At 53.1% G+C, this 24,657-nt stretch overlaps 9 protein-coding genes across 9 annotated transcripts; 2 read left to right on the top strand and 7 right to left on the bottom strand.

The window, feature by feature from the left end:
- Positions 1–1,386: 1,386 nt before the first annotated feature.
- Positions 1,387–3,813, bottom strand: J4E84_009254 (uncharacterized protein; the record flags this gene model as incomplete). The annotated part of the gene is made up of 8 exons (XM_049391817.1): positions 1,387–1,719; positions 1,788–2,505; positions 2,556–2,670; positions 2,723–3,013; positions 3,073–3,363; positions 3,413–3,549; positions 3,601–3,721; positions 3,777–3,813. The coding sequence occupies 8 exons, from the start codon at positions 3,811–3,813 to the stop codon at positions 1,387–1,389; spliced, it is 2,043 nt and encodes a 680-aa protein (XP_049240455.1).
- Positions 3,814–5,189: 1,376 nt separating this feature from the next.
- On the bottom strand, positions 5,190–6,836 carry J4E84_009253 (uncharacterized protein; the record flags this gene model as incomplete). Its single annotated transcript, XM_049391816.1, has 1 exon — positions 5,190–6,836. The coding sequence occupies one exon, from the start codon at positions 6,834–6,836 to the stop codon at positions 5,190–5,192; it is 1,647 nt and encodes a 548-aa protein (XP_049240454.1).
- A 921-nt stretch (positions 6,837–7,757) lies between these two features.
- Positions 7,758–9,927, bottom strand: J4E84_009252 (uncharacterized protein; the record flags this gene model as incomplete). Its single annotated transcript, XM_049391815.1, has 2 exons — positions 7,758–9,787; positions 9,894–9,927. The coding sequence occupies 2 exons, from the start codon at positions 9,925–9,927 to the stop codon at positions 7,758–7,760; spliced, it is 2,064 nt and encodes a 687-aa protein (XP_049240453.1).
- Positions 9,928–10,139: 212 nt separating this feature from the next.
- On the top strand, positions 10,140–11,174 carry J4E84_009251 (uncharacterized protein; the record flags this gene model as incomplete). Its single annotated transcript, XM_049391814.1, has 1 exon — positions 10,140–11,174. One exon carries the CDS (start codon positions 10,140–10,142, stop codon positions 11,172–11,174), a length of 1,035 nt encoding a protein of 344 aa, XP_049240452.1.
- A 3,108-nt stretch (positions 11,175–14,282) lies between these two features.
- J4E84_009250 (uncharacterized protein) lies at positions 14,283–17,628 on the bottom strand (the record flags this gene model as incomplete). Its single annotated transcript, XM_049391813.1, has 5 exons — positions 14,283–14,884; positions 15,248–15,681; positions 15,733–16,633; positions 16,681–17,150; positions 17,204–17,628. 5 exons carry the CDS (start codon positions 17,626–17,628, stop codon positions 14,283–14,285), a joined length of 2,832 nt encoding a protein of 943 aa, XP_049240451.1.
- A 569-nt stretch (positions 17,629–18,197) lies between these two features.
- On the bottom strand, positions 18,198–19,086 carry J4E84_009249 (uncharacterized protein; the record flags this gene model as incomplete). Its single annotated transcript, XM_049391812.1, has 2 exons — positions 18,198–18,617; positions 18,670–19,086. The coding sequence occupies 2 exons, from the start codon at positions 19,084–19,086 to the stop codon at positions 18,198–18,200; spliced, it is 837 nt and encodes a 278-aa protein (XP_049240450.1).
- A 574-nt stretch (positions 19,087–19,660) lies between these two features.
- J4E84_009248 (uncharacterized protein) lies at positions 19,661–20,182 on the bottom strand (the record flags this gene model as incomplete). Its single annotated transcript, XM_049391811.1, has 1 exon — positions 19,661–20,182. The coding sequence occupies one exon, from the start codon at positions 20,180–20,182 to the stop codon at positions 19,661–19,663; it is 522 nt and encodes a 173-aa protein (XP_049240449.1).
- A 500-nt stretch (positions 20,183–20,682) lies between these two features.
- Positions 20,683–21,540, bottom strand: J4E84_009247 (uncharacterized protein; the record flags this gene model as incomplete). Its single annotated transcript, XM_049391810.1, has 1 exon — positions 20,683–21,540. The coding sequence occupies one exon, from the start codon at positions 21,538–21,540 to the stop codon at positions 20,683–20,685; it is 858 nt and encodes a 285-aa protein (XP_049240448.1).
- A 541-nt stretch (positions 21,541–22,081) lies between these two features.
- On the top strand, positions 22,082–23,315 carry J4E84_009246 (uncharacterized protein; the record flags this gene model as incomplete). The annotated part of the gene is made up of 4 exons (XM_049391809.1): positions 22,082–22,140; positions 22,190–22,793; positions 22,919–23,236; positions 23,283–23,315. The coding sequence occupies 4 exons, from the start codon at positions 22,082–22,084 to the stop codon at positions 23,313–23,315; spliced, it is 1,014 nt and encodes a 337-aa protein (XP_049240447.1).
- Positions 23,316–24,657: the final 1,342 nt, after the last annotated feature.

Raw genomic sequence — 24,657 nt, 5'->3', positions numbered from 1 at the left:
CTCCTTCTAGTGCTTAACCGCATCTTCAGCCTTGTACTGCTTCATTCCCGCCGTTGATTCACTACACACATTCCTCATTCACAGTGGCGCAGGTACATACATTCACACGATACATTGATCTAGCACTCTGCCGTATGTTCTTCGACACCACACGCTGACCCAAGATATCGTTCATCAACACCATGGTCTCACTCGCACTGTCTCGTCACGAATGCGATGGACTTGATTGTATAAAAGAGTCCCCAGTATAGCTTCTAGTTGAAGGCATCACATCAACGCACACACGCACCTAAACACCTCGAAGACCAATACAGTCTTTATCCACCTATTCCGACAAACACACCAACCAAATCCCCATCTCAGTAACCCAACATGCCCTTCGGATCTTTCTTCGGCGGCGACAACCCTTTTAGCTCCGGCCGTTCTTCACGCCGTGACACGTACGAGTCTTCCAGCCGTGATCCCTACGGCTATGGCGCATCCAGCTCCAGTAGAATGACCGAACCCTTCTCCCAGCCTTATGGAGACTACACTAGCCAACCCCGTCGTGAGACAACTGGTAGTTCTAGACTCGGCCGCGCTGCATCCCAGCGCGATCCATATGATAGCCGGTATCAGTATAGGGATTTGAGCCCGATGCGCGCTTCTGAGCGTCCCCGCGCGTACACTAACAAACACGCGTATGATGATCATCGCTCAGTTAGCCCTCTAGGGTCCTCTCGTTTCGAACAACCATCTACTACTCGCCGTCTCCTCTCTAGCATGGGCAGGCCCAGCACTTCCTCTTCCTCGTCCCGCTCTTCCTCCTCATACGCCACCCCCTCATACGCCTCTAGCTTCCGCGAACCCCAACAGACTTCCTTTAGCATCGATCGCGGATACGAGCGTCCCTCGACGTCTGGCGGTTACGGTGGTGGCGGTTTGTATCGTAGTAGCGCGGTGCGTGGTAGCGAGGGCCGCGAGGCGCCACGTCGTATGGGTAGCGATGGTGAGTATGGAGCTCATCTAGGGACTCAGCGTCGGCCGCAGATGGGGAGTAACTTTAGCAATGGCGGGTTTGGTTGGATGAACTGGTAGGCGATAATGAGCGGGAAGCGGGTATTGATGCGGAATCCTCGTAGACTCTGGTCTTTCTATCTCGTGTGTTTTGTGTAAACGGTAGATGGGTTGCGCTTGTATAAGCTGCTTTGTACTTCATCGTATCGTTGCTTTGTAGTTCTATGATCAGATAGTCAGCTATGTGTAGTCAAAGTATCATCAGTCAAACGTGAACCTCACATCTCAAATTCGTGCGTATCCTGTGAAGATGTCCGTCCAATGCATCGCGGTCTATTCTATACAACAAGCCCTCTCAATCCCCTCTATATGAAAATGTCCATGTGAATGTTACTGCGTAAAACTCTTCATCATCTTTCTCCCTCTCCCCTCACTCTCGCTCGCAGACCCACTAACGCCCCCAGCCGTCGTGGCATCTTCATCTCTATACTTGTCCTCCTGTCCATCCTCCGTAATGAGGTCATGAGGCAAATTGATCGCCCGATCAAGCGCATAAGGCAAACCGCGATGTCTACCACGCAGCATCATGAAGCAAATCACCACTTTGCCAAACGTGTTGAAGTGGCCAGACAGCGACGTAAGATTCGACGGGTGACCAAGCGAAAGACCGACGTTACCGTATGCAGATACGACCTCGAAGAAGATGGCGAAGACGTTGAAAGCCTGTTCATATCGTTAGTACACCGTTCCCAACAACCAAGAAACCCGCTTTGGGGATTTCATCAACTTACATAGTCCTCCTGACTCATAATCCTATCACTCTCCGCAATACAAATCATGAAAACCCCCAAGAAGATATACCACAAATCGAAACTGAGTTGGTTCCGCATGTGGCTGATGAGGTACGTCTTACCCCCCTTCTGCTCATCGAGATTCTCATCTCCGGCGTAGAGACCCACGGATTTCTCCTCGTAGCTCTCGCTCATGCGTATGCTGATGGCGATGGGGTATATGGAGATGTACATCATGACTAGCAGACTGAACTGAACAGCCGGGTTAACAGCCGCGAGGTTGAAAGTCGCGGTACCGGTGTGGCGGGAGGATGCGGATTGGAAGATGGCAGCCAGGATGCGGGGTCCGACGGGTAAGCTGTTTACTTCGGGGTTGTCTAGATCGAGGACGATGATGAGGAGCGTGTCGATGAAGTTTAGGGCGAAGAGGATGGAAGCGAGGATCCAGGTGGCGGTGCTGGGGAAAAGGAGGGTGTAGCATCGTCGTGGGTGGTCGAGGAGGAAGCGCAGGGATTCTTTGAGGGAAGACGCGGCGGGTGCGATTTTGTAGATGGACCAGATGAGCAGGCGTAGGAAGACGGGGTAGAATGTGTTGCCGGCGAAGGCGAGGAAGGACATTACTAGCATTGGCCAGGTGGCGTCGCGGAAGGTTACCATGCTGTCGGGTGTGAGGGTCAGGCCGAGGTTGTCGACCATGGTTTGGGCGGAGTAGAACGCCCTGGGAGTTGTTAGAGATAGCGATGCGGTAGGGGAGGAGGTGAAGCATACCACCACGTCTTGTCTTGACCTTGAGAGGCGAGGTAGTCTTGATATTTAGCAGGTGCGTTGTGGATCCATGGGAGTAGGCAAACGACTCCCAGTGTGTGTAGGCCGACGAAGTATCCTGGAATGATGATTAGCATGAGCGAGCCAGATACATTGCTCTCGATACATACCAATAGTAACCTTGAGCAAGACCTGCAGCGCGCGGTACTCAACACCACCCAACTCTTCCCGGGTCATAGAGCTCAGGTCGATGGTGGGCGTCCTGCGTGCCGGCTTGTCTTCGCTACGACGAGCGCCGCTTGCGGTACTTCCAAGAACGAAGATGGAGGATACAGCGCGGTCTACGGAGGTAGCCTTGCTCATGGTGCGCGTGTTCATACTTCTTGTCTCTGACCTGAGGCGACGCAGTGGATTGCTCGATTCTGCGACAGGCTTGATGCGGTCTTCATCTTCGTCTTCGTCTTCGTCTATAGCGATAATGTTAGGCATGTTTTCACGGAAGTCCAACTGGCGAGCTTACCATCTGACATCGAAGTGATGCGTTCGCCATTATCACGTTCTCGCGGACCAGGGACATACAACGCGCCTTTTTCGTTGACATGAGGTCGAGGATCTGGGGCGAATGTGATGCGAGGAGCAGGAGCGGACGGTTGGTCGTTTGACTCATCTGCAGTGGCAACAGGCAGCTTTTCCGAGACTGTGGTCTCGCCGGTGAGACCCTCCTCGATCTTTCGTGTGTCAGCGGTGTTGTCGATTGTTTGAGCCCGGCTCATAGACAGCTGCAAGCTCTTGGGTCTACTGTGTGCCGCCGCTATTGGGGGTTAGCTTCAGCTGTAGGCTTAGAGCGACATCTAACATACCAATGCCCTTGAGCTTCTGCTTGAACCAGCGTAGTCGCACAACGACGACGAGTACATTGATAAATCCCAGATTCGTAACAATAGGCGTGATGTAAACAAAGATCTGCTGGTATGTCTTGAGGGCCTTGACATCAACACTAACGCACTGTCAGCACGGCACCCATCCCAGTACATCAACCCAAACATACGGGTTCAAGCCAGATTCAGTCGACGCGCTGACACCAAAGTAGTACGCATCGATAGCCGAGAGATTGCCATAGGGATAGATGATGATCAGGGCCAGAATCCCGAAACTGAGAATGTATGCATCTACATCCCATTAGCCATGCCGCACCCGGATCAGACGGAACCGTTTGCAACTTACAATGCAGCGTAATGAAGTTGGTTGGCGGCTTCCACATATTGCCTTTGTCGCTATGCGCTCAATCCGCAGTGACACACTGAGGGATTATCGCTACGTGCAGCAACGAAAGCGCAAGGGCGAAGTAAGCGAGAGGAAGAAAATAACTCTTTCGTGTTCAAAGTACAGTACAGAAAGTTACCGGTGTATTGGGAATGGAATAAGAAGGAGAAGAAGAGGAGTGCAGAATCACCCAGAAAACACGTGAGCTCCAGCGCAATAACGGCCTGGGTACAAAGGCCCAGCAAATAATTGTATGAGGGATTTATCTCGCGATCAGCGGTGTTGCTCAGCCACTGCCATCGTGGGCCTGGTTTTGCCTATTGCGGCGACGAAACCGCACGTGAAAGTAGGATGGGCTACATTTTACTTGCTTCGCCGGCGTGCGCCAAGGGGGGGATAATTCGCGCATTGTGATGATGTCGTGGTTGTGGGAAGGCGGTGCTTTGCCTACAAGCTTCTGGCTGCGGACTAGCGCGGACCCCTCCCGCTGCGTGAAAGCTTGTTATTGGTCGGTTGATTTACGTGTATGCAGGTGCGCGATCGCTTGCACGGTGGGGGTGTTATTTCACATGGTATGCTCGTGGGCTTCGCTGGTTGTGATGCAGGCGTTGTCGCGCGTAGCTCGCGATGGCTTGCGGAACCTGTGGGATGACTGCTTGGTGACGGCCTTGAGGGTGTCCACGGCAGTTCAAATGACCGCAAAAGGGCCACGACGTGCGGTGCTAGTGCATCCCATTCAGCCGTAGCCATCTCCTCCAGGGCGAGTCCAGGAACGGAAGACTTTACGTTTAGAATCCTCACCCTTTTCTGATTATTCGCGCAACACGAGACAGGACTTCCTGGCTACGCGCGCTTGATTAAGCTCACACCGCCCAGTTAGTTGTGATCGCGGAGTTCGATTTCATCCCGCCGCACTCGACGAACGCACCTGTTCGCTTGCGCATTTATAGAAGCCTCGAGACGCAGTTCTAGTAACGCGATATGCGGAGCAGTCGAAGGCGCACGAAGTATCTCGGATTTGATAAAACGCCAACAAAGTGGCATGAAGCTCATCGCAGCAATAACACACACCACCTGGGCAGGCATATCAGCTAACAACATCAAGCTATCGCAATCATATTGGATACCAAAGTGCTATGTCAACGATAAACCCAGATCAGGACCAGGCAACAGTCTGATCCATTGGCGCACTGGAACCTTCGTTGCGCACACAAAGCGTTGCGAGAAGTGTCTAAAATTACCGTGCTAATACAACCAGAACGCCAGAACGCCCCGTGAACCACTGTGTCTTCGTACCGAGTACTCCAAACAATGCCGCTAAACCCCAAAAATTCCATCCAAATGGTAAAATCGCTGAGCACGCGCCGTGCAGCTCTAACCTAGGACGCGAGCCCCCAAAAGCGCAACCAAAACCATGACAATCGCCGCGACACCCAGCGCCTGCGACAACTCCATCTTCTTCCCCACCTTCACCGACATCGCTACCGTCTGCTGGAGTACAGGCGCAACAACAACAGGAACCTCCACAGCCTGCTCCACCTTCTGCTTCATCGCCTGCACCTTCTTTCCACCTTTCTTTCCGCGCCTCCTGTTCTTTTTCTTCTGCGCCCCTGGAACCGGCGCAGTCTTTACGTCGCTATCGCCATCACGTTCGTCGTCGGTGTCAACGAGGGCAGAGGCGGTGTCGTCAGCGTCGACGGGATCGTCAGTGATCAGAACGTCATACATATTCGAGGGTGCGGTGACCTTGTCTGGTTTGCGCCGCTGATGAGTCTTTTTGGTCGGCGCGGAAGACGACGGGACGGTGTGAGTGTGCTGTGGTGGCGATGACGGCGGCGATGGAGGAGCGCTCACGAAGACCTGTACGGGCGTGTTCTTCGTTGACGTGGCTGGTTGAACGGGCGAGAGGGGAGGCATGTTGTAGAAGGCAGCTACGTCGGACTTGTGGGCTGCTTCTTTGAGTGACCGCGATGACGAGGGCGAATTCGAAACCATAGCACCAAAGTCCCTCACAACAACAGGAGCCTCAGTCATCACATCTCCCCCAGGCGCCGACATAACCTCAGACGGCTCGAAACTGGCCAACGAATCGGGAGCCGGGAGATTCTCCGTCTGTTCCGTAGGAGCAGCGACAGCATCCTTACTACTGGATGTTGCCGCATACGTGATCTCAGCTCCCGTAGACTCGGCGGCAGCCCTGGCCTTCTCCGTGTACATTTTCAGGGGGATGATGAGCCCCTCGTTCTCGCTCTCCTCTTCTTCTTCTTCTTCTTCTTCTTCTTCGTCCTCATCTTCATCATCGTCCTGCTCATCGCTCATGAGAAGGTTATACGGATTCGACTTCAATGAAGCCGGGATGGTTGGAGGGGACGAGGCAGGAGTTGCCAGAGATACACGAGAGGTTTGCGAGCGGGGAGAGGCGGGTGTGACGGGTGACTTTGAGCCACTGGAGACAGACTCAGTGGGAGTCACGGGTTTGGCTTTGGCTTGGGGTTTCGAGCCGGTGGTAGCGGCGAGGGGGAAAGCGAAAGGTGCGCCCCAATCTTGATCCCATTCTTTTGCCAATTGTGACAGGGGGATGATGGGGCTTCTGCTCCTCGTGCTAGTCGCCGCGGTGTTGGCAGTCGCAGCACGACCGCGTCTGTCTCCAGAGACGATCGCAACAGGCACGTGATCCGCCCTTCCCTCACCCCCAACTCCAGCCTCAGGCGTCCTCTCTTCCTTGACTAAAATTCGCTCGACCGGCGCCATAACCACCTCTTCCCCATCCTCGCCTTTCTTCTCAGCCGCAACAATATCGGTCTTCATCGCAGCCGCCCCAGGCCCCTCGTACTTCCCAGGCCAAGTCCCATTCTCCCTATCCTGCGCCATCAGCCGCGCGATAATCTCCTGATTCTCACCCGCATCAGAGATGCAACGCAGCTTCGCCATGACCATGAGCTCGAACGAGTTCTTGGTCTCGTAGTGGGCGAGGCTGGCTGCGTGGGAGAAGGGGGGAGAAGCCGCAGGGGGAGGAGACATTGTGGGATGGTGATGTTGTGGTAAGTATTGCGTGTGTGTCGTCAGGATTGTTGAGTTGATTTGGAATTAGGGAGAATGTTCAAGTTCGGGTGTTAGTGGCGTTTGGTTGAAAGTGAGTGAGAAGCGGATTGGAGTAGTCAGGAGGGAGAAAGGGTGTGCAAGGTATTTAAAGTGAGAGAGCGACTTTGCGACTGTGGGCGGTGCAGGGGCGCGTGCACTGAACTCCAAGGTGAAAATTGATCCAGGTTGAATATTGCGCTTTGTGTATGGGTGCGATAGCGAGTGGAGGCAGATTACCGGTACCAAGGTCTATGTCTACCGGTGGGCGGTTGAGCATTCGCGTAATTGGCATTCACGTCCAGTGATCTGGCCACGTACCCCACGAGCGAAAGGGTAGACCCGTGCTTTCACTAGATATGTAGTGGCAACTGTACTTGTCGGATACTGTTGAGTGCGATGTTATGTGGTAATGTTGAAAATGGAGCAGAGGGGGATGTGGTAGATGGACGGCCACTATGAGGGCTGGTGGAGACATAGGCGCCGATGATGTTGTTTGCATTGGTATCAAAGAAATGTAGCACGCGAGGGGTATCATAAGAGACAAACGGCGAAAAGCGTGACTTGATAGAACGCCTCTTCTCGCCAAGCGGAAAAGGGTCAGAATCGCGTGTGGAGCAGAGGTGGATCAAAGCATCGAAGTAGACCGCACTTACGGCAATACTGGTATCTTCGTAATCCACTCCTCAACCTCCCAGCCGTTATCTTGATATAACTTCTGGAAGTCTGACCGAAACTGTGCTGCTTTTGTGACAATCTCTGCGACGCTGCGATCGCGCAAATGGCCGCTAAGTGAATGAGATGAGTCGGGCCGGCAATACGTTGTGAATATCTTCTCGAAGACTTGAGGACCTAGAGTACATGTCAGTGCGATGACGATAAGCTGTTAACAATGACTTCCAACGTACCAGCAAGATGTCTCAGACCCTCAAGCAGAGCAGTCTCTTCCTGGTCGGTCCACTCTGGCTTGTTGCTCAATGCCGATGCTTGACGATGCAGTGGAGCTGAGCGAGGTGTGAATACTGGCAATCGCTCGAAGATGACGCCGTTGGCGTCTCTCTCCTCCAGGTCTTCGAGTCTTGTGATAGCCAGCTTGCTTCTTCTCCGCGCATCGGGCTCGCATGTCAAGCGTACAATGTGTAGAGCCTGCCAACGTTTCCACCGCTGCGTTCGTGCTTCCTCAAGTTCGGCTTTGCGGCTCTCCTCCTCTTCTCTTTCTTGCATCCTACGCTCGAAGTCTTCTTGGATCTTGCGATGTTCCTCCCTGGCCTTGAGTCTACTAAGATGTCCGCGATACGTCTTGGCAACCTGTCGAAGATGAGCAATGAGACCAATATCAACATCCTTGATGATTCGATCGCCCTTGGAACGTCGAGGCACTGAAACATTCCACTCAGCGATGCGGTCTTTAAAAGACAGCATCTGGTTGATCAGGGGTGTTAGAATCTTCATAGCTTCCAAAGACTCGGTTACGTCACCGCTATTGTCCTGTAGCCACGTATACAATGCTTCGAGGTACTCTGTGAGAGCCCGGAAGACATGGCGATAAGCATCTCGTTTGAAGGCGCGCTGGTCCTTCTTTTCGACATCGATACTGATCTGTCCGAGCGCTCCTCGTAAATCGTCGGCTTCATCGACGACAGTGTCCATGGAAAGGTCACCTTCCTGAAGATGAGCTCTGTATGTCTTGCATGCGCGTCTGATGGTGGTAGCCAGCTTGGTCCGGCACTTTCCTGGCCGTACCTCTAGGTTGAGGAACTCAAAGACGGCGTCGATGCTCCCAGGCCTTCCTGCAGGGCGCGTTATGTTATCGGCTTCCTCAGCGACGCTACTAGCGTCGTCTCCGTCTGAATCGTCCCCAAACGCGTCAACAACAGGCGCGTGCTCAGTCTCTGGAACATCAGCAACTTCCGGAGCTTGCTTGGGCGGCTCTGCGCACTTTTGCAATCCTCTCCCGTTAGCTGGTAGCTGCTGGCTAGACTCAGCAGTGCCGTTGGTACGGTTCTTCTGAGGCTTCAGTTTTCGTGCTGCGGGATTTGGATGAGACTCCTTTGCCTGAGATGAATGGACTTCGGCGCCTTCTCGCGTGCCTCGAGCATCGTCATGTCTGGTCGCAGTCGCCACATCCTGCTGTTGCGAGCTGCGCCGGACCGGTATGCGTACTTGTGGGTGACTCTTTCTCGATGCGCTCGATTCGCCAGTCGACCGCCTTTGTTTCCTCAGAATCTTGGAGGGCTGTTCCTCGCTGTGATCTGACTCCGACTTCCGTTTCGACGTTCGTCGTGTAATGCTATTGTCCTCCTGCGCAACAGCAGATTCTCCATCTGGGCTTGTCGTACCAGTGGGATCGACCACGCCAGTTTCGCGTATGGGCGGGGCGGCTTTAGATGGGGTGGGTTCCGGCGGTGCGAGCTCTGGCGGCGAGGAGCGTATCTCGGGTTCTCCTACTGCCAGATCCTCCACTCGTTCTTCTTCATCCACTTGTGGCCCAGCGTCATGGTGCACTGGGAGCTCTGACGAGGGCGCAGGGACGTCACTCCGCTCCTCGACTGCCTCCACAGTGGCCTGAACCTTCTTCTTGGCTGGCTTCTTTTTCTCCTTCCTCTTCCTATTGATCTTCAAAGGCTTATGATTGACCTTTTCCGGCAACGCGTATCGACCCTTCTCAGGGCTCAACTCAATCTCGTATGGGTCACCTCGTATCGCTAAGTTCTGTCTGGCTCCCTCAGGCAGTATGCTGACTCGTTTGAGCTTTCCAGGACGCGCTGCATTGAGGAGGTTGGCGCCGAGGACTGCGGACGATGAGGGTGGATTCGCGCTTGGAGAGTTGGACTCGGCGAGGAGCTGTTGGGTTGCAGCATTGTCGTCTGAGGAGGGCGAGGAAGGCTTTGGAGCTGTAGTATGAGTGTCAGCTTATATGAGCTTGGATGAAAGCTGGTGGGCATGCTGGAGAGCTGCGCGTCTACCCGCCAGCTCGACGGCAGCTGCGACACGACGTACCTGCCTGCTTGGGCGCATCCTTAAGCCGCGCCATAAAGTGAGTGTCAATAATACTAGCGCATCCGTGCTAATGAAGGTATCCGAGCGATGACGGCGATGTGGGGGAGGAGTGAAGTCATCCCCGCGGCCAAAAGCATCGAACACTGTCAAGGCGCGAAAGAGTGGGTCCATCCCCGAAACACGCTATCACATGAGATCGTCCCTGCCCACTAACCCCCAAACAACCACCACATCAGACACCCCGCCATGTCATCGAATCCATCCAAAGCACCCGTACTGGAAGTACTGAGCAGAGATGCATCGCATAGTTTCCAAGTCCCTGCAAAACGCATCCACGATGGCGACGACGTCACTTTCTTCTTGGCAAGCAGGGCCTATGCCGATATCATGACTTTCATCTTCCAGCTCAACACGGCCATGATACCACGGAAGATCAAGAGCGAAGATGAGAACAGCACAGAAACGGCGAAAGAGTGGAAGTTGCATGACCCGGATGTGCCCCATCCACCCGCTGTGCAAAGCCTCGCCAAGCTTATCTCTAGCCTGCAATCCATAATCGATGAAGCGCCACCAGATCCCGGACCGCGTCGTTTCGGAAACGTAAGCTTCAGGACGTGGTATGATATCGTCAGAGAACGAGTCCCTGAACTGTTGGATCAGTATCTGCCGGAAGAAGTGCTGTCCTTCAAATCCTCATCCGACGTCTCAGCCAAAACCGAGTTGGAAGCGTACCTTATCGGCAGTTTTGGAAGCTCTCAGCGCCTAGACTACGGTTCAGGTCATGAACTGAGCTTTCTCGCTTTCCTCGGCTGTCTCTGGAAACTCGGAGCTTTTCCCGCGTCGCAGGATGGCGAGCAAGAACGCGGCATTGTACTTGGGGTCATCGAACCGTACCTCGAATTGATTCGCCGACTCATCTTGACATACACCCTTGAACCTGCCGGGTCGCATGGCGTATGGGGACTGGACGATCATTCTTTCGTACCTTACATATTTGGTAGCGCACAACTCTCACCAGCCATCAACACACCCGCAGACGTGGCAGCAGAAGGCTCATTGCCATCCGCTCCCCACCCAGGCGATGTAGCAAAAGCACCAGCAGTCGCCCGCGAGCGAAACCGGAATATGTACTTCAGTGCCATCGGCTTCATCTACGACGTCAAGAAAGGTCCATTCTGGGAACATAGCAACATTCTCTACGATGTCTCCGGTGTCAAGGCAGGATGGGCCAAGATCAACAAGGTTAATATCATGACACTCTTGATTACGTGCATTGACTGACCCCACATCAGGGAATGATCAAGATGTACAACGCAGAAGTCCTCTCGAAATTTCCTGTCGTCCAGCACTTCCCCTTCGGCTCGCTGTTCTCCTTCTCTGCTGACCCAAACGCCAAGGCCATTCAAGCAAGCGTCCACACAGCCAGTCAGCCAAAGTCAAGTGCACCATCTAACACGGCACCAACTGCAAGACCGCAGCCTGCATTGAGAGACCCGATGGCTGAGCCAGCGACTGGCATGCCAATTAGAAGCATGCCTGGCGGTACGGTTGGGACCGCGGCGCCATGGGCTAGTGCTGGTACTACAAGGCCGAGTGGTGGCATGCCAGCTGCGACTGCTGCGCCCTGGACTACTGCCAGAGGTGCAGATGCAGGTGTACCCAGTCGCCCGAACCAACCTACCAAAGCGCCATGGGCAAGTAGGACACCTGCACCGCCGCCGCCAGGAAGTGGTACTGCAGCACCCTGGGCAAAAGGGAATACTGGAAATGGGCCAAGTGTACAAGAGGGCACGAAGGCGCCTTGGGCGAATAAGAGATGAGGTGCAATGGTAATGAAGGTATTTAGAGGAATGATACACGTCTTGTCAACGATTATACCCGACCAAGGCTCGATTCCGTCTCGTCTAGCGATACAAAGCCATTAACACACATGTACCTAGCCAACGCCGCAAGCGCATAAGGAGTTAATGTTATGAACGTTCCTTGCTCCCTCCACCATCCTTCTCCTTACTACCCCTCTCTCTACTACTCCTCTCCTTACTACCCTTCTCCGCTCCATCCCCTCCACGCTTCTCCCTTTCCTCGTCATCACCACCATTCCCGTCCCCATCCCCATCCTTCCCTTCATCCCCTTCCCCCTCACCCCCATCACCATCTCCATCACCATCCCCACCCTCCTCCTCCCTCGTCTTCCTATTATCCAAATCAAACTGCAGCCTCGTCCGATTCAACATCAACTCCGCCACCCTCTCTCTCTGCACATACACAGTAACCGCCAGGTCAAACAACGCCATTTCCTGCTCTTGTGTGTATTCGCCTTCGCCCACACCGAGACTCTCGTGGGGTTCGGGGATTTCATCCGCGCCGAAGAAGGAGTCGGAGGGGGAGGGAGGGGAAGGTGGTGGGTGTGGGGGATCTGAACGGGGTCGTTTGGATGGTTTAGAGGGTTTGGGACTGCGGTTGCGGCTGCGGCGTTTTTTGTGGTGAGGGTGTGGACTGGGGCGACGGTCTCGACGATCTCGACTACGCCGCCGATCTTTACCACGGCCATGTGAAGAGCCGCGACTCCGCCGTCTACTTCGTTTCCGCTCTGGACTTCTTTCCCGCCCTCGACTACGCTGCCGGTCTGCGCCACGGCTCCGCTCTCGACTCTTTCTCACCCCTCTACTCCTCCCCTCTTCCTCCCTCCTAACCTGGCTAGAAGGTGGTGGACTTTGTTCACGCGGCCGTTGCGATACCGGTGGGGGCCGTCGCGATAAAGAGCGATCGAGCCTTGCAGAGCGTCCCCGTGGCTTTTCTACACCATGTCCTTCTCCTCTGTATCTATCATCCCTCTTCACCAACGACCTCGACCGACTCCTACTCCTACTACGACTCCGACTGCGACTACAACTGCGACTCCCATCCCCCGATCTCGGAGAAACATCACAACTCCCCCCCATCCCCATCGTCCGGTGTCTCCTCGCCATCCTCTCCAATTCCCCACTATCCAACGCCCCCCGCCTCCTCCTCTCTTCAGACCGCGTGGTACGGCGGGCCGGCTGGTAATGGTCACAGTCTTTCCCATAGCGGTCATAGCCTTTCCCCGAACCATTACCATCCCGTCTGAGCCCCCGACGTGCATTAGGTCCCCTCGGCCCTTCACTCAAGGATATGGATGAGATAAGAGATAGTTCATCGTCGTCTTGCTGCTCAGAGTAATATCCGGATCCTGAGCGGAACTCGCGGTCTAGTGCGTGCAGGCCTGAACTGAAGGATATGGGGTTGGCTTTTGTGCCTGGTGTTGGTGTTGGTGTGTCTCGATGTGCTTCAGCCATTCTTTTTTGGTGGTAAGCGGAAGGTTCTTGACGGGGCTTCGATGTATTTTCTCTGGGTGGTGCCATGGCATCTCGGCGTTCTTTCGACGGCGTGTCTCTTGGAAGTGGGGGTGCGTCGCGCAATGACTTCGATACTATCGGTTTCCCGGTTGTCATTGATAGTGGCACGGGCTCTGCGTGGCGCGTGGAGCGAGGCGGAATGCCCGTTGGATTCGATGGCGTTGCGGTCGCGATACGCGCTTTTACTTCTTCAATCTCTTTCTTGTTGGCCATGGTGAAGTGCTTGGTTAGCATCGCTGGGTCTAGTTCTCTTGGTCTGCGCTCTTTGGAACGCCTTGCTTCGTCATTTTCATCCACCCGAGATCGTTTTATGAGAGGCTCTCCGAGTATTTCACCGCCGCCGAATGGTCTTTTTCCGGTTTTCGATGGGGGTGGAGGCTGTGCACTGGTTGATAGTAGCTTATCCACTAGCATGTCTGTTGTAGGGGTAACACGAAGACAACCGTTGTTCTTCTGGTGCGAAAACCCGGCGTTTGGCGATTGTTCGTCTGCCACGGCTTTTATAGGATGAGGCTACTGATAATCACTATGCAAAAACGTGAGGTGCGCAATACAATGAGTGAGCTCTTGCGATGAAGAAGATGCTCGCTCACTTTGCTATGTATGTTGAAGTCTTTGTTTACTGTGCACCTTTGGCAGACAATCGCTCAACTCCTTTGCGCCTTTCACTCATCGACTATCATGCTGGGGACAACAAAGACTCGATCAGAGTCAAAGCGCCTGAACAATCAGCGCTTTAGCACAAAGCCGTTCACCAGTGCTATCCCGAATGCATGGAATCTCAAACAAGGAAATAATTGAAGAGGTCTGCGGACTACATTGAGATAAAAACATGCGAAGTTAGTGATCCAACGTCGATGTAGGCCCTACGGTATTCGGTCTTTTCCTAGGTCGACGTGATGGTACGCTTATGCGACGATGCGGACGGGCTCATAGACCATGATGGAAGACTATCGAACCCAATAGTCTTGGTGAGCGATGAGGAAAGCTAACAGCAACACTAGAGTTCATGTCAGCGAAAGCCCATCGGTTTCTTAATGGAAATCTTCTCACCTAGAAGAGAAATGCCTGTCGCGATACCCAATGCATGAATAGAGCGGGTTTTGGCGGCCTTGGATTGGGGTGTATCGACGTCTTCTTTGGTTTCGACGGGCGGACAAGACGCTGTTACGCCGCTTTCGCTTCGAATCTCGGCTGCACTGTCGACCCTCTGAAGCGACCTAGACGCTGTGTCGAAAGCTGGAGTGCTATCGGACGAGCTTTTCTCGGAGGTTTCCTTGGCCGTGACGACAAGGTCCGCGGCTTGTTCCTTGCTTTCCATGGCCCTGCGCTCCTGTTCTAGCAATCCAAGAATTTCTCGCTCGTTCTCGAGATGCCACAACTTCACCAGCTGCTCCATTGAGGCGTTGTGGCCGAGTTCCTTGCTAATAGTATGGCAAGTAGTTCCAGGTGTAAAACCCCTGAAAATCATATCCGCTGACACCTTGCCCGGTACCTTTACCTTCATAACTGTACATTCCCATCCTCCGAACTCCCCCTGTCCACCATATTCAATTTTCGTTCTGTGGACAACGTTCCTCTCGTACTTCTGCAAAAATAGGACGATGAGTTGACCTATAGTACGAGACCACATGGGATCATTGTGGCGTAGGGATATAGAACAAAGTTTGACAAAATTGACCCACAAGAAGCGTGTAACAGGAGATGGGCGTTCATCCAAGAGTTTTCCAAAGCAGGCCACGATTCTCTCAAGCTCTTCAGCTTTCTCGGTCGTGTCCAACCAACTCATCAAACAGTGTAGGATGATGCCACGGGTCTGATCAGATAGCGGTGGTTCGTCAAGTCTTGAAACCCGCCAAAGAATATATGAAGTATTACCAAGCCAGGCCAAGATAGAAGCCGGAGCTTTGGGTCGGAATTTACGTGTACGTCTATCCCACGTGTTTTTACTGTCTGTTCCTTTAATACTCAAAGCACAGTAATCGTCTGCAGCATCGTCAACGCATTCCTCGGAGGGAGGTAGCTCTTTCTCCAGCCAACCCGGAAACTTTCGTGAGATCAAATGCTCCAGCTGTACAAGGAAGTCGCCCTGCGACCTATCTTTTCCAGAGTGAAACCGTAGCTCGATGATTTTACCGTATAGGTATGTCCAGTACAGCGGGTTGATAAGAGAAGAAGGTATGCGTTGGAATTCTGCCAAATGCGACTGTGAGATTGCTTCAATCGCATCGAACTCGCCCAATTCATGCTTCAGGATTGATGATTCTTCAAGAAATTCGATAACAGTGCGATGTACGAACAGAATGCATCTCGATCCAGCGGGTTTAGAAGGGTCGGGTTCAGGTCTGGGGTCCTCGGACCCCCCTTCTTGCTTGCAGACTTCAGGGTGGTCTCGATCCTCGACCAGTCCCCTACAATACCCATGTAGTTGTCTCCGAGCTTTTTTTTCATGCTCTTCGTACCATTTTTGTGGGTCTTGTCCGTCTTGGTAGTCCATGACAGGCAATATAGAAGGCTCCTCCACCGATGACAGTGCGTTCATTTCATTTGCATCAAGGTGTAGACAAGACAGTAGCGATAGTTTGATCGGCAAAGTCTCGTGTTTTAGCACCATAGCAAAGATTTGATGCGCTCTTTCCCTACGCAATGGGGAGATAGAGTCGAGAAGATGATTGAACAGCTTCTTCAACTCAGTAGGCAGTGTGGCCAACTCCCTCTCAAAAACAGAGGCATCGTCACCGTCTTCCAACGCTTGTCGGAGCTGTTTGGTGACGAGTACAACCCAGAAGAAGATGCCATCTGATTTCTTGACAATCTCACTTTTAAGACGCTCTCGGGTGTTGTGGTCTTGCACAGATTCAAGCCTAGAACGTACGAAACACTCCATATCGTGCCTGGTGAGATCCTGTAATCGTATCCTTGGATCTCCAGCAAAAGCGTTCTCAAACACATTCTCTTCCCGGCTGGATACACATAGCTTGATGGAGTTTGGAGAGATCTGTGTCCATTTGCGGAGTGTGTCGACCATGTATTTCTGATCGTATTGGGGTATGTCCTCGTACTCATCCAAAGCGTCGATGAAGAAACAGAATCGATATGATTGCTGAACGGTTTCATCCCGTAGGAGGGCCATGAAGCCATCGCGAATTTCATCCGGGGAGAGGCTATGTGGTAGCTCCATCCGATCGTCTTTGATGCTCATCCGATGTTCCCAAATCTCTGGGAATGCCTTCTTCGTCAACTCCGGGTGGGATGACAGCAGTTGATAAAGTGACGATCTCTCCAATCCGGTGAGTGACTTTTGTAAATTCAGCTTCGCGGGTTTCCAGAAGAAGTGGCTTGCCATCACCAGCGTTTTGTTATCTGTGGTTGTCAATGGACACGTTACACGTCAGGGAAGAACAACGTACCTGCCCACGCCAACAGCTGTTTACGTGTTTCCGGATGCTTGTACAGGAATTTCATGAGTGTGGATTTGCCCGACCCCAGCTTTCCCGCGATATGGAAGATTCCACAAGCATGATGTAGCCATGAAAGGTATAGTTCGCGAGCGTTAGTCTTCAATGTAACGTCGTCGACGTCTGCATCTTGCTCCACAATCCATCGAAAGGTTTCGCTGTGCTCTTTCGCGATGACATCAGCTCTGGCCTCCATTCCTTCAAACGCAAGATCATTGAGGAAACTTCGAGCTACGACCGATTCTTGAGCTACTTCAGTCAATCCAAGTAGGTCTTTCAACTGATCTAGGGCTTCAACACCCAAGGAAGCAACACATGTGCCTCGGCGAACACGCTCGATCTGTTGCGGTAACGTTTGCAAGATTGCTTGATTTGATTGCGCACGATTTCCGAGGGCCTGGAGCTGCGCACGTACTTCCGAACTATCCCCGTATCAGAGAAAGGGCCCAAGAGCGACATTGTGACATTGACTAACCTGGTGAACTTGTCGAATTGCAGATGCAGCCGCCTACGGCAGTCGGCTAGCTTCTCTCCGAGTTCTTTCTTCTCTTTTCTGTACTTCTGATTCTTTATCAATGAGCCTGCGATTTGACGCCTCGAGCCTGGCCTAGTTGGAGCAATCTTCTTCAGAAGGCGGAGGATCTGGTCCGACAGCTCACGGCACTCCCGAGCTAGCTGACGGAGGACTCGCTCATCGTAGCTTTCCGCGTCAGTGGTGGGAGGGTCCAGACTCGAACTTAGATCGCGCATCTCAATGGTGACATCCTCTAGGCTCTTGTTCTCCAACGTCATGCCGCTGGCAGAGTCGCGCATTTCCTTCGCAGAGCCGACAAGCTTTGCGCCAAGGTCGACAAACTGGACGATATTGGCAATCAAGCCAATCGCTGTTAGTGCCTCCATGGTGGGTGATGTGCGAGATCCAGAATGCCATGTGTTAGGGCAACATGCGAGCTAGAACGGCATATCAGGGAACAAACCAGTGTCCAATCCCGTAATAGAAGGCTACAGCTTTGGTGAGCTGAGGATACACAGCGGGTGTGAAAATTGAGATGGGAGACGGAAGGTGCGCAAGACAACCCCTCATTGTACCACCCATGGCGAAACTGTGCCGCAACCATGCAGACATCCAATGTGAGCGCGTCGATCAGCGCTGCCGTCCAATCTATGCACGATAATGGAGGCTGTGTATAGGAAACCTGTATGGTGACGCATACGAAAAGTGAGTGGAGGGGTTAAAGTGAGTGCAGGCTGCAGATGGAACGGGAAGGTACCTCCCACTAGCTCGCGTGGGGTCGCAACATCACTGTGCTGTTGTGGGTGAAGAACATGAGGAAAAACCCCTCTGGTTCGTTACGGCCGTTCCTTGCGCATGTACATGATCTACACGATCTACACGTCTCCAGATGCCTCACACATGGTATCTTCCTGAGCATGGTCTCCTCGTGTGCATTATCTCCTCCTGAGCACAATCAGGTAGCCGGCGGCGTGACCAGCCCATCGCACTCCTTCGCTTCCACCTGGGTATCATCCTCCTTCTCTATCCGTCTCGACTTCGCACCGATCGCACCGCCAGGGTGGTTCGTTCTGAACACCGCTTTCGTCTCATCTTGATGTAGCGCCTCCGCGACCGTCAACGCCAGCATATCGCCCACAGCAATAGTGACAGTGGTGCTAGTCGTCGGCGCGCAGACGCCAAATGAGACCTCCTCCAACTCATGTATGGGCGCAGGCAGCAATATGGAGTTGGGCCGGTCGTCGAGGAGCGGGCAGTCTGAGGGTTTCGTATGCGATGTGATGGCGAGGATGGGTGTGTGCGTGGGTATGTGCTCGAGGAGAGCCATGAGTTCTGCTGTCTTGCCGGAGTAGGATATGAACATGATTGCGTCGTTCTACTTCTAGTCAGTATGGTCCTCATCGTTTGGGGTTTGGGATAAAACTCACCTTCCTGATGTCACCGAGATCCCCGTGCAGTGCCTCAGCAGCGTGCATGAAGGAACTCGCTATGCCCAGACTCTTCATCGTCGCGACCATCTTGCGCCCCACCAGTCCGCTCTTGCCCACTCCGCATATTATGAGTTTACCGCCAGTCTGGCTGGTCTTCGTGATGACTTCGACAGCCTGGAGAAGACCATCGCGCGCCACATGATCGGACTCATAGAGAAAAGTGACCTGCGAGAGCGCAGTGGCAGCAGTCGAAAGAACGTGGACGGCGCGCGAGAGCAGACGCGATCCTTCAGAGTCGCTTGCCGCTAACGGCGGGGTAAGAGGTTGGGTATCAGAACCCGCGCGTTTTCTCTTCAGTGTTGCTGGCGGGGACGATGTGCGTGATAGTGGAGAGGTCTCAAATGTCGCGGTCATGTTGGTGTGGAATGTGGAAGATCGGCGGACGTGACGTGAACGCAGGGTCAACTGCAGCTGTATATCAACAAGGCCCTGGCGATCTATGCGACAGGTCTACACATGCGCGATCTAGATTAGTCTTCCTCGGGCAGCATCGGAGGCGGATCCCAGTTTAGTAGGCGTAATACACTTATCGATGTAGCAGCGCGACGCGACACAACCACCAGACGGAGTTGCAACAAGCCCTGGAGGGCCTGATAGCCCCTCCATGATGACAATTCGTCGCATGCCGGCTCGAAACAGGCTTCAGGCCTCGTCCGCTTACTCGGAACATACCAGAAGGCCGAGGGCGCGAGCCAGACCAGTAGTCTATGGTGATAAAGAAAAATGGATGGCGATATCTACGCTAGAGATGACATGCATGCAGCATGGGCCCGCGACTAGTCCGGAAGCAAAGATAGCCGTTGTCATCAGTCGAGACCAACCATCAAACCACGTTTCTGTCACTGTAGCGTCTGATCGCGAGGAATAGTCGTCCATGTTTAAGGTAGGGAACTGCATACGTGCGTAGACGGCAAACCGCTAGGTCCCGCTATGCTGAGGGCGGAGCGCCCGCTGCTTCGGTGAGTTTTGCCCGCCGAGCCCCCATACAAACCAGCCCCTCCTCCACCCCGTCAAGCTTTGTCATGCCCAATTCCTTCCTGTAGAGCGCTTGCGCTTGCTCGCCGCCGGTCAAGAGGACCATCCATCGGAGGTTTTCCATTCCGGCGCAGATCTCGCGACAGCAGGCGATGAGCCATTTGCCGAGTCCCTGGCCCTGGTGTTCGGGGACGAGGTAGACGTCCGTGAGGTAGGCGAGCGTCGTGTAGTCGGTAATGAAGCGCGCCATGCCAATAGGCTTCTTGACGCCGTCCGAGACACAGTACACACCGAGAGTGAGACTGTTGTCAAGCATGGTCGACAGGTCCGTGAAAGAGAGCGGTTTCGCCCAAAACATTGCGTCCGTCGCGTAGGCTTCCTGGACGAAGGTGTACGGAAGGAGCGACCGGTCGGAAGATATGAGGTAGGTGCCCGAAGCGAGAGTGCGCTCCCATTGGAAGATTTTTGAGTCCATCTCGTGCTTGGATTGATAATTCAGAGTGTGTGGTTGCAGATGTTGGGGAGCAGCTTCCCAATATACCTTCTGAGTCAACAGGACCTATGTTCGGAGATATTCGCGACCCCTCGCGCCCTAGACGCCGACACCACAACCACCCAACCATCGTGCGACAACGCGACGACTTTACCTCCACCTTCCACGCTGAACCTGGAACATAAGGCATGCGCAAATGGATGCCGCGATGCAAGAGCGAGGAGGTAGTCATCGCGACTGCCTTTTTCAAATGGCGGCACTTGGGTGAGGAAGGTGCATACATACGCGTACACCGTCGAGATTGTGAGTACAAGTAGTTGATTACACGCTACATATATCATACGCCCGTTTAATCGCGCTTACCCAGTCACTTGCAGTAAGCTGTGAGGATGTCTACTCCCAGTCGCATCATGTCCACCTGCAGCCACGTGTCGATCACGCCCCTGTTCGTGGTCAGTAAAGCTCTTCAATACCGGCAAGATCTACCCACAATCACGGCCTTCGCAATGCGCCATCAGCGTGTCTTTCCAGATTTCTCGGTCCAGAGTGGCAGGCGTGACGCGAAAGTCTTCATACCCATCCAGCGCCCCATACAATTCATAGCCAGCCTCGATCAGCTGCAGCATCAGAGGAAATAGCGCGCTCACGCGTTCGGAGAGGAGGCACATGGTGAATTCCTCGTCATACGTGTACTCACCTGGGCCATAAATGTAATCTACTCGCAGGTGGAAGACGATCGATGCGCCAGGCGCGAGCTTGAATAGGCATTGTCGGAGTGGAGTGGCGTCGTCTTCGTCGAATTGTTCGCACAACTCGACCTCGACATGGCGCAGCAGACGATCGCCTTCCAGACCGAGACCCCAGATATCAGTCCCGAAGAACTCAGCGACCTCCGTAGGTGTGAGGAACAGCCACAATTTGGTATGATAATACCAGCGACGTGCAAACTCGCTCATAGTGTCCAAATCGACAAATTTCTCGCTACACATATGCGCGTATCCGTATCCGCGTTCCTCGGCGTAACCCGCAATAATGTCCCGGTATGGCTCGTCGACGATTTCGAAGTATTCGTTGTTGATGATAACCGGTTCATCTCGAGCAGGGGACAGGATGTGGTCGTATATCATGTCCCGGAGCTCGCGGGGAAGCTTATGTTGCATGGCGGTACACAATGCCCGACATTCCTGCTGCGCGTAATGTTCGATATGGGCATCAGCGAAGTTTTCGTATTCTGACTGCGTACGATCCAGATTTGCGATTTGGGACGCCGTGAGTAGTGGACTGTTCTTGTCCAGAACATGGTCGATAAGTGCGCAATACCTGAGTGTACTGGTCCTCATATTAGCACTGAACATCCACTCCATCAATGACCCAGGTGTCTACATTGCCTTCAGGGTTATCGCGACTTTCATTTTCGTCCCCATGTATGCTGCAGCTCGCCTGTTCAGATTCTCGTATGAGGCTTTTGAAATGACTTACATGTACACGTTTTCACGAGTCAAATCGACTGTGTAAGCCATGTTACTTTCGCTTTTGGGGGGCTTAGATGGTTGGGTTGAAGTTCTGAGAGATTTGGTTGGGTTGAATCAGGTCTGCAGGCTACATTAAGCTCAAACCTTGCAAAGTAGGTCCTAACGTTAACGTAGGCTCCAGGCTGTTCAGTGTTTTCCTAGGTTGGCGTGACTAACCCGTAATCCACATATTTCACTCCGTAGGTTGAGTCTCTGGCCCGTGTGTTCTTTCCCTTCACATGCACTTTGGATGACTGATCGCAACGCCGCGTTGAGAAAAGCACCCACCCCTCGGTCCCTACAGTCTCAACTACCCGCCCCGACCTTTCTTCAACCACATTCTCTGCTCACTAGTTATCCAGCCACCACCATGGAGGTGCGCACACCGCCCGCGGTAGGATTCTTTCTCGACCATGAATACGTTTCCCAGTAAGTTGCGTCCGAAGTCTACGAATCTAGCGGCTGCTAATAATTCCAGTACCCTCAGGCACATCCAGATCCTCAAACACATCGAAGTACCCGACCGGGCTAAACTCAATCGCACCAGGCCTCATCAAAGGCGTAGCAATCTTACGTTGAAGACCCGACAACGATTCCAAAATCTCAAGCAAAAGCTGGCCAAAATCACCGCAAAACTAGACCAGCTCGAGAACGTTCTCCAGCAGTACTTAGAGGATTTCACGGCTTACCGTCAGCGAATCGTTCTGGAACTACTACAGACGGAGTTTGCCCGAGAACTTCGCGATGAGGTATACGGCTATATGATAGGCGGCGACCAGTTGGCGATCAGTATCAATCATCATGACCTAGTGGCGTCTGCCTCACCAGCATTCGCCATTCCCGGTCACACGAGCGCAAGTCGTTCCAAGCACTTCCAGACGTCACTCGAACGCAATGGCTATGGCCACTTGCTCGAAGCGAGGGCGATACTCAAGGACACGATGCTGGAGCTAGCGCACGCATGGTACAGGCTTTCCACATTTCGCTTCATGCAAGCCCTCCACGTCGATCTATTTCTCAGAACCGACTTTCATGGCTTCGGTCTCGATACGCAGAAGCTGATCCGAAGTGTTGAGGGTAAAGTAGCCGCCACGGATAGCTCTTGAGTTATTTTGCTAACTTCTTACTAGTATGTATTCTCCTTGCTACGCTTTAGCTAAGGCAATCCATCCAAGACAACTTGTTGTCTGTGCTAACAGCTTGATAGCTGTTCACCCCTGTCATCTCGTCAAGCGATTGTGACAAACTCGCTAAAGATCTGGCTGAGCTTTACACGCTCAAGACTGGTGCCAACGTTCTGCTCAGCTTCCAAGCTATACCGACAGATACAGTGTTCAGGGCAATGGCAGACCCCAGCGCAGCAGTCCCGCCTCAGGATCTCGCACTTCTCTTTCCAGGCATTCAGAACTTGATTGCAGCCGAATACCGTGTCACGGTGAAGCTGGGCTACCACTTGAAGTTCAAGGTTGTAAGCGAGGAGCTGACGGAAGAGTGTTGGAAGGAGAAAATCGAGGATAATGACAAAGTAAGTCACATGGTGTTGGGACAGACACTGGCTAAATCCGTCCCAGGCCATACTTGCGAAACGCGCCCGCCGTGAATGAGCGGCCAGTGATGATTCTGACGCGTCTGACGAGGCTCTTGAGTCTGCATTGTAGACTACAGGATGATGAAAGAGGATGAAGGGCAAAACAATACCTTGTGTTGGAGATGGCATGGTGATGCAAGGGTGCGGCGGAGAAGATCGAAAGTCCCTGAGACGCTCCAGGCGTGGTGAATTTGGGTAATTACACGAGGGACAATGAAGCATGTAGACTTCAAAACGAATAGAATTCACGATAAAACAGGCCCTCCGCCTACCTGCGGCCTCCAGGCGTGATTATCAAGTTTCTTGAGTACAGATTAGTCCGTTTGTATTCTCCAATCGAAGTTGTAGTGGCGCTGTCTCCTCGCTGGTTGATAAGCCAAGATCTTCTCCACCCACAAATCATAGGCGATCTCTTCCTCGTTATTGACGGAGAACTCCAAACCATCATCCACCTTGAATACCAACCGAAGCCCAGCTGCACATAGTTTCTTGAATGTATCGAAGAGTCCGCTCTCAAGATCCTTAACAAACTCCTGTTTCTCGGCTACGCCGCGCTCCCAAAGAATGCGTTTATCTCGTCCCCACAAGGCCACCTCCATAATGCCGTGTGAAAATGCGCTCTTGCGGGACCTGCTTCTAGTTGTTTTAGAGCTGATAATCCCGAGGCTGATTCTGGTACCTTGCTTGAAGTGCAGTAACTGTTCCAATCGGTGGCGCAGCAGTGGCAATTGCCATGGCGGTACACCATGGCGATTTCGCGCGACGAAAGCCATGGACATATTAAATTGAACATTCCTGATATGGTCGCGTGGCACAATGCCCAGCTGCCAGCGATCTTGGGTAGCGAGATCGGCGACGAGAGATAAGTCATCGGGTTCCCAGATGGCGAAGGTATTGACTCTGTACCAGTGCTCCACTAGTTCAACCAAGAACTTGTGGCCGACACGCTCGCACAGCCACATGTCTGATAGATCCAACCGCGAACATTGCAAATCGAACGTCCAACGTTCGCGGTTTTGTATAGACGAACAGGCTCTTCCGCGTTTACCCACGTATGTGCAGCCTTCGCCGCCATAGTCGTTGTAATGAAGGTGGTCGTGATCCAAGATCCCAATGAGCCTAACGGTACTCGGTTCGACAAGGTATCCGTATATCTGGTCCCGAATCTCTCGCGCTGTAATCTTCTCGAGAAGTCCGTGACATACAGAGCGACGTACTTCTCTGTTGTAGCTGGACTTGGAAAAGATGCGTTTCCTCTTCAGTGCCTCAAGGTAAATTTTGGAACGAAGAGAGTCCGCGTAGCTCTTCCAGACTTCCCAGGCGACGCGTATATCGTAGGCGTAAGGAGTGGAGGCAAG

This window comes from Alternaria hordeiaustralica (assembly GCF_023758085.1).
Source record: "Alternaria hordeiaustralica strain BMP 2776 chromosome Unknown scaffold_27, whole genome shotgun sequence".
Classification (NCBI taxonomy): Eukaryota; Fungi; Ascomycota; class Dothideomycetes; order Pleosporales; family Pleosporaceae; genus Alternaria; species Alternaria hordeiaustralica.
The sequence above is the reverse complement of the archived record's forward strand: the minus strand, read 5'-3'. Positions and strand labels throughout refer to the sequence as shown.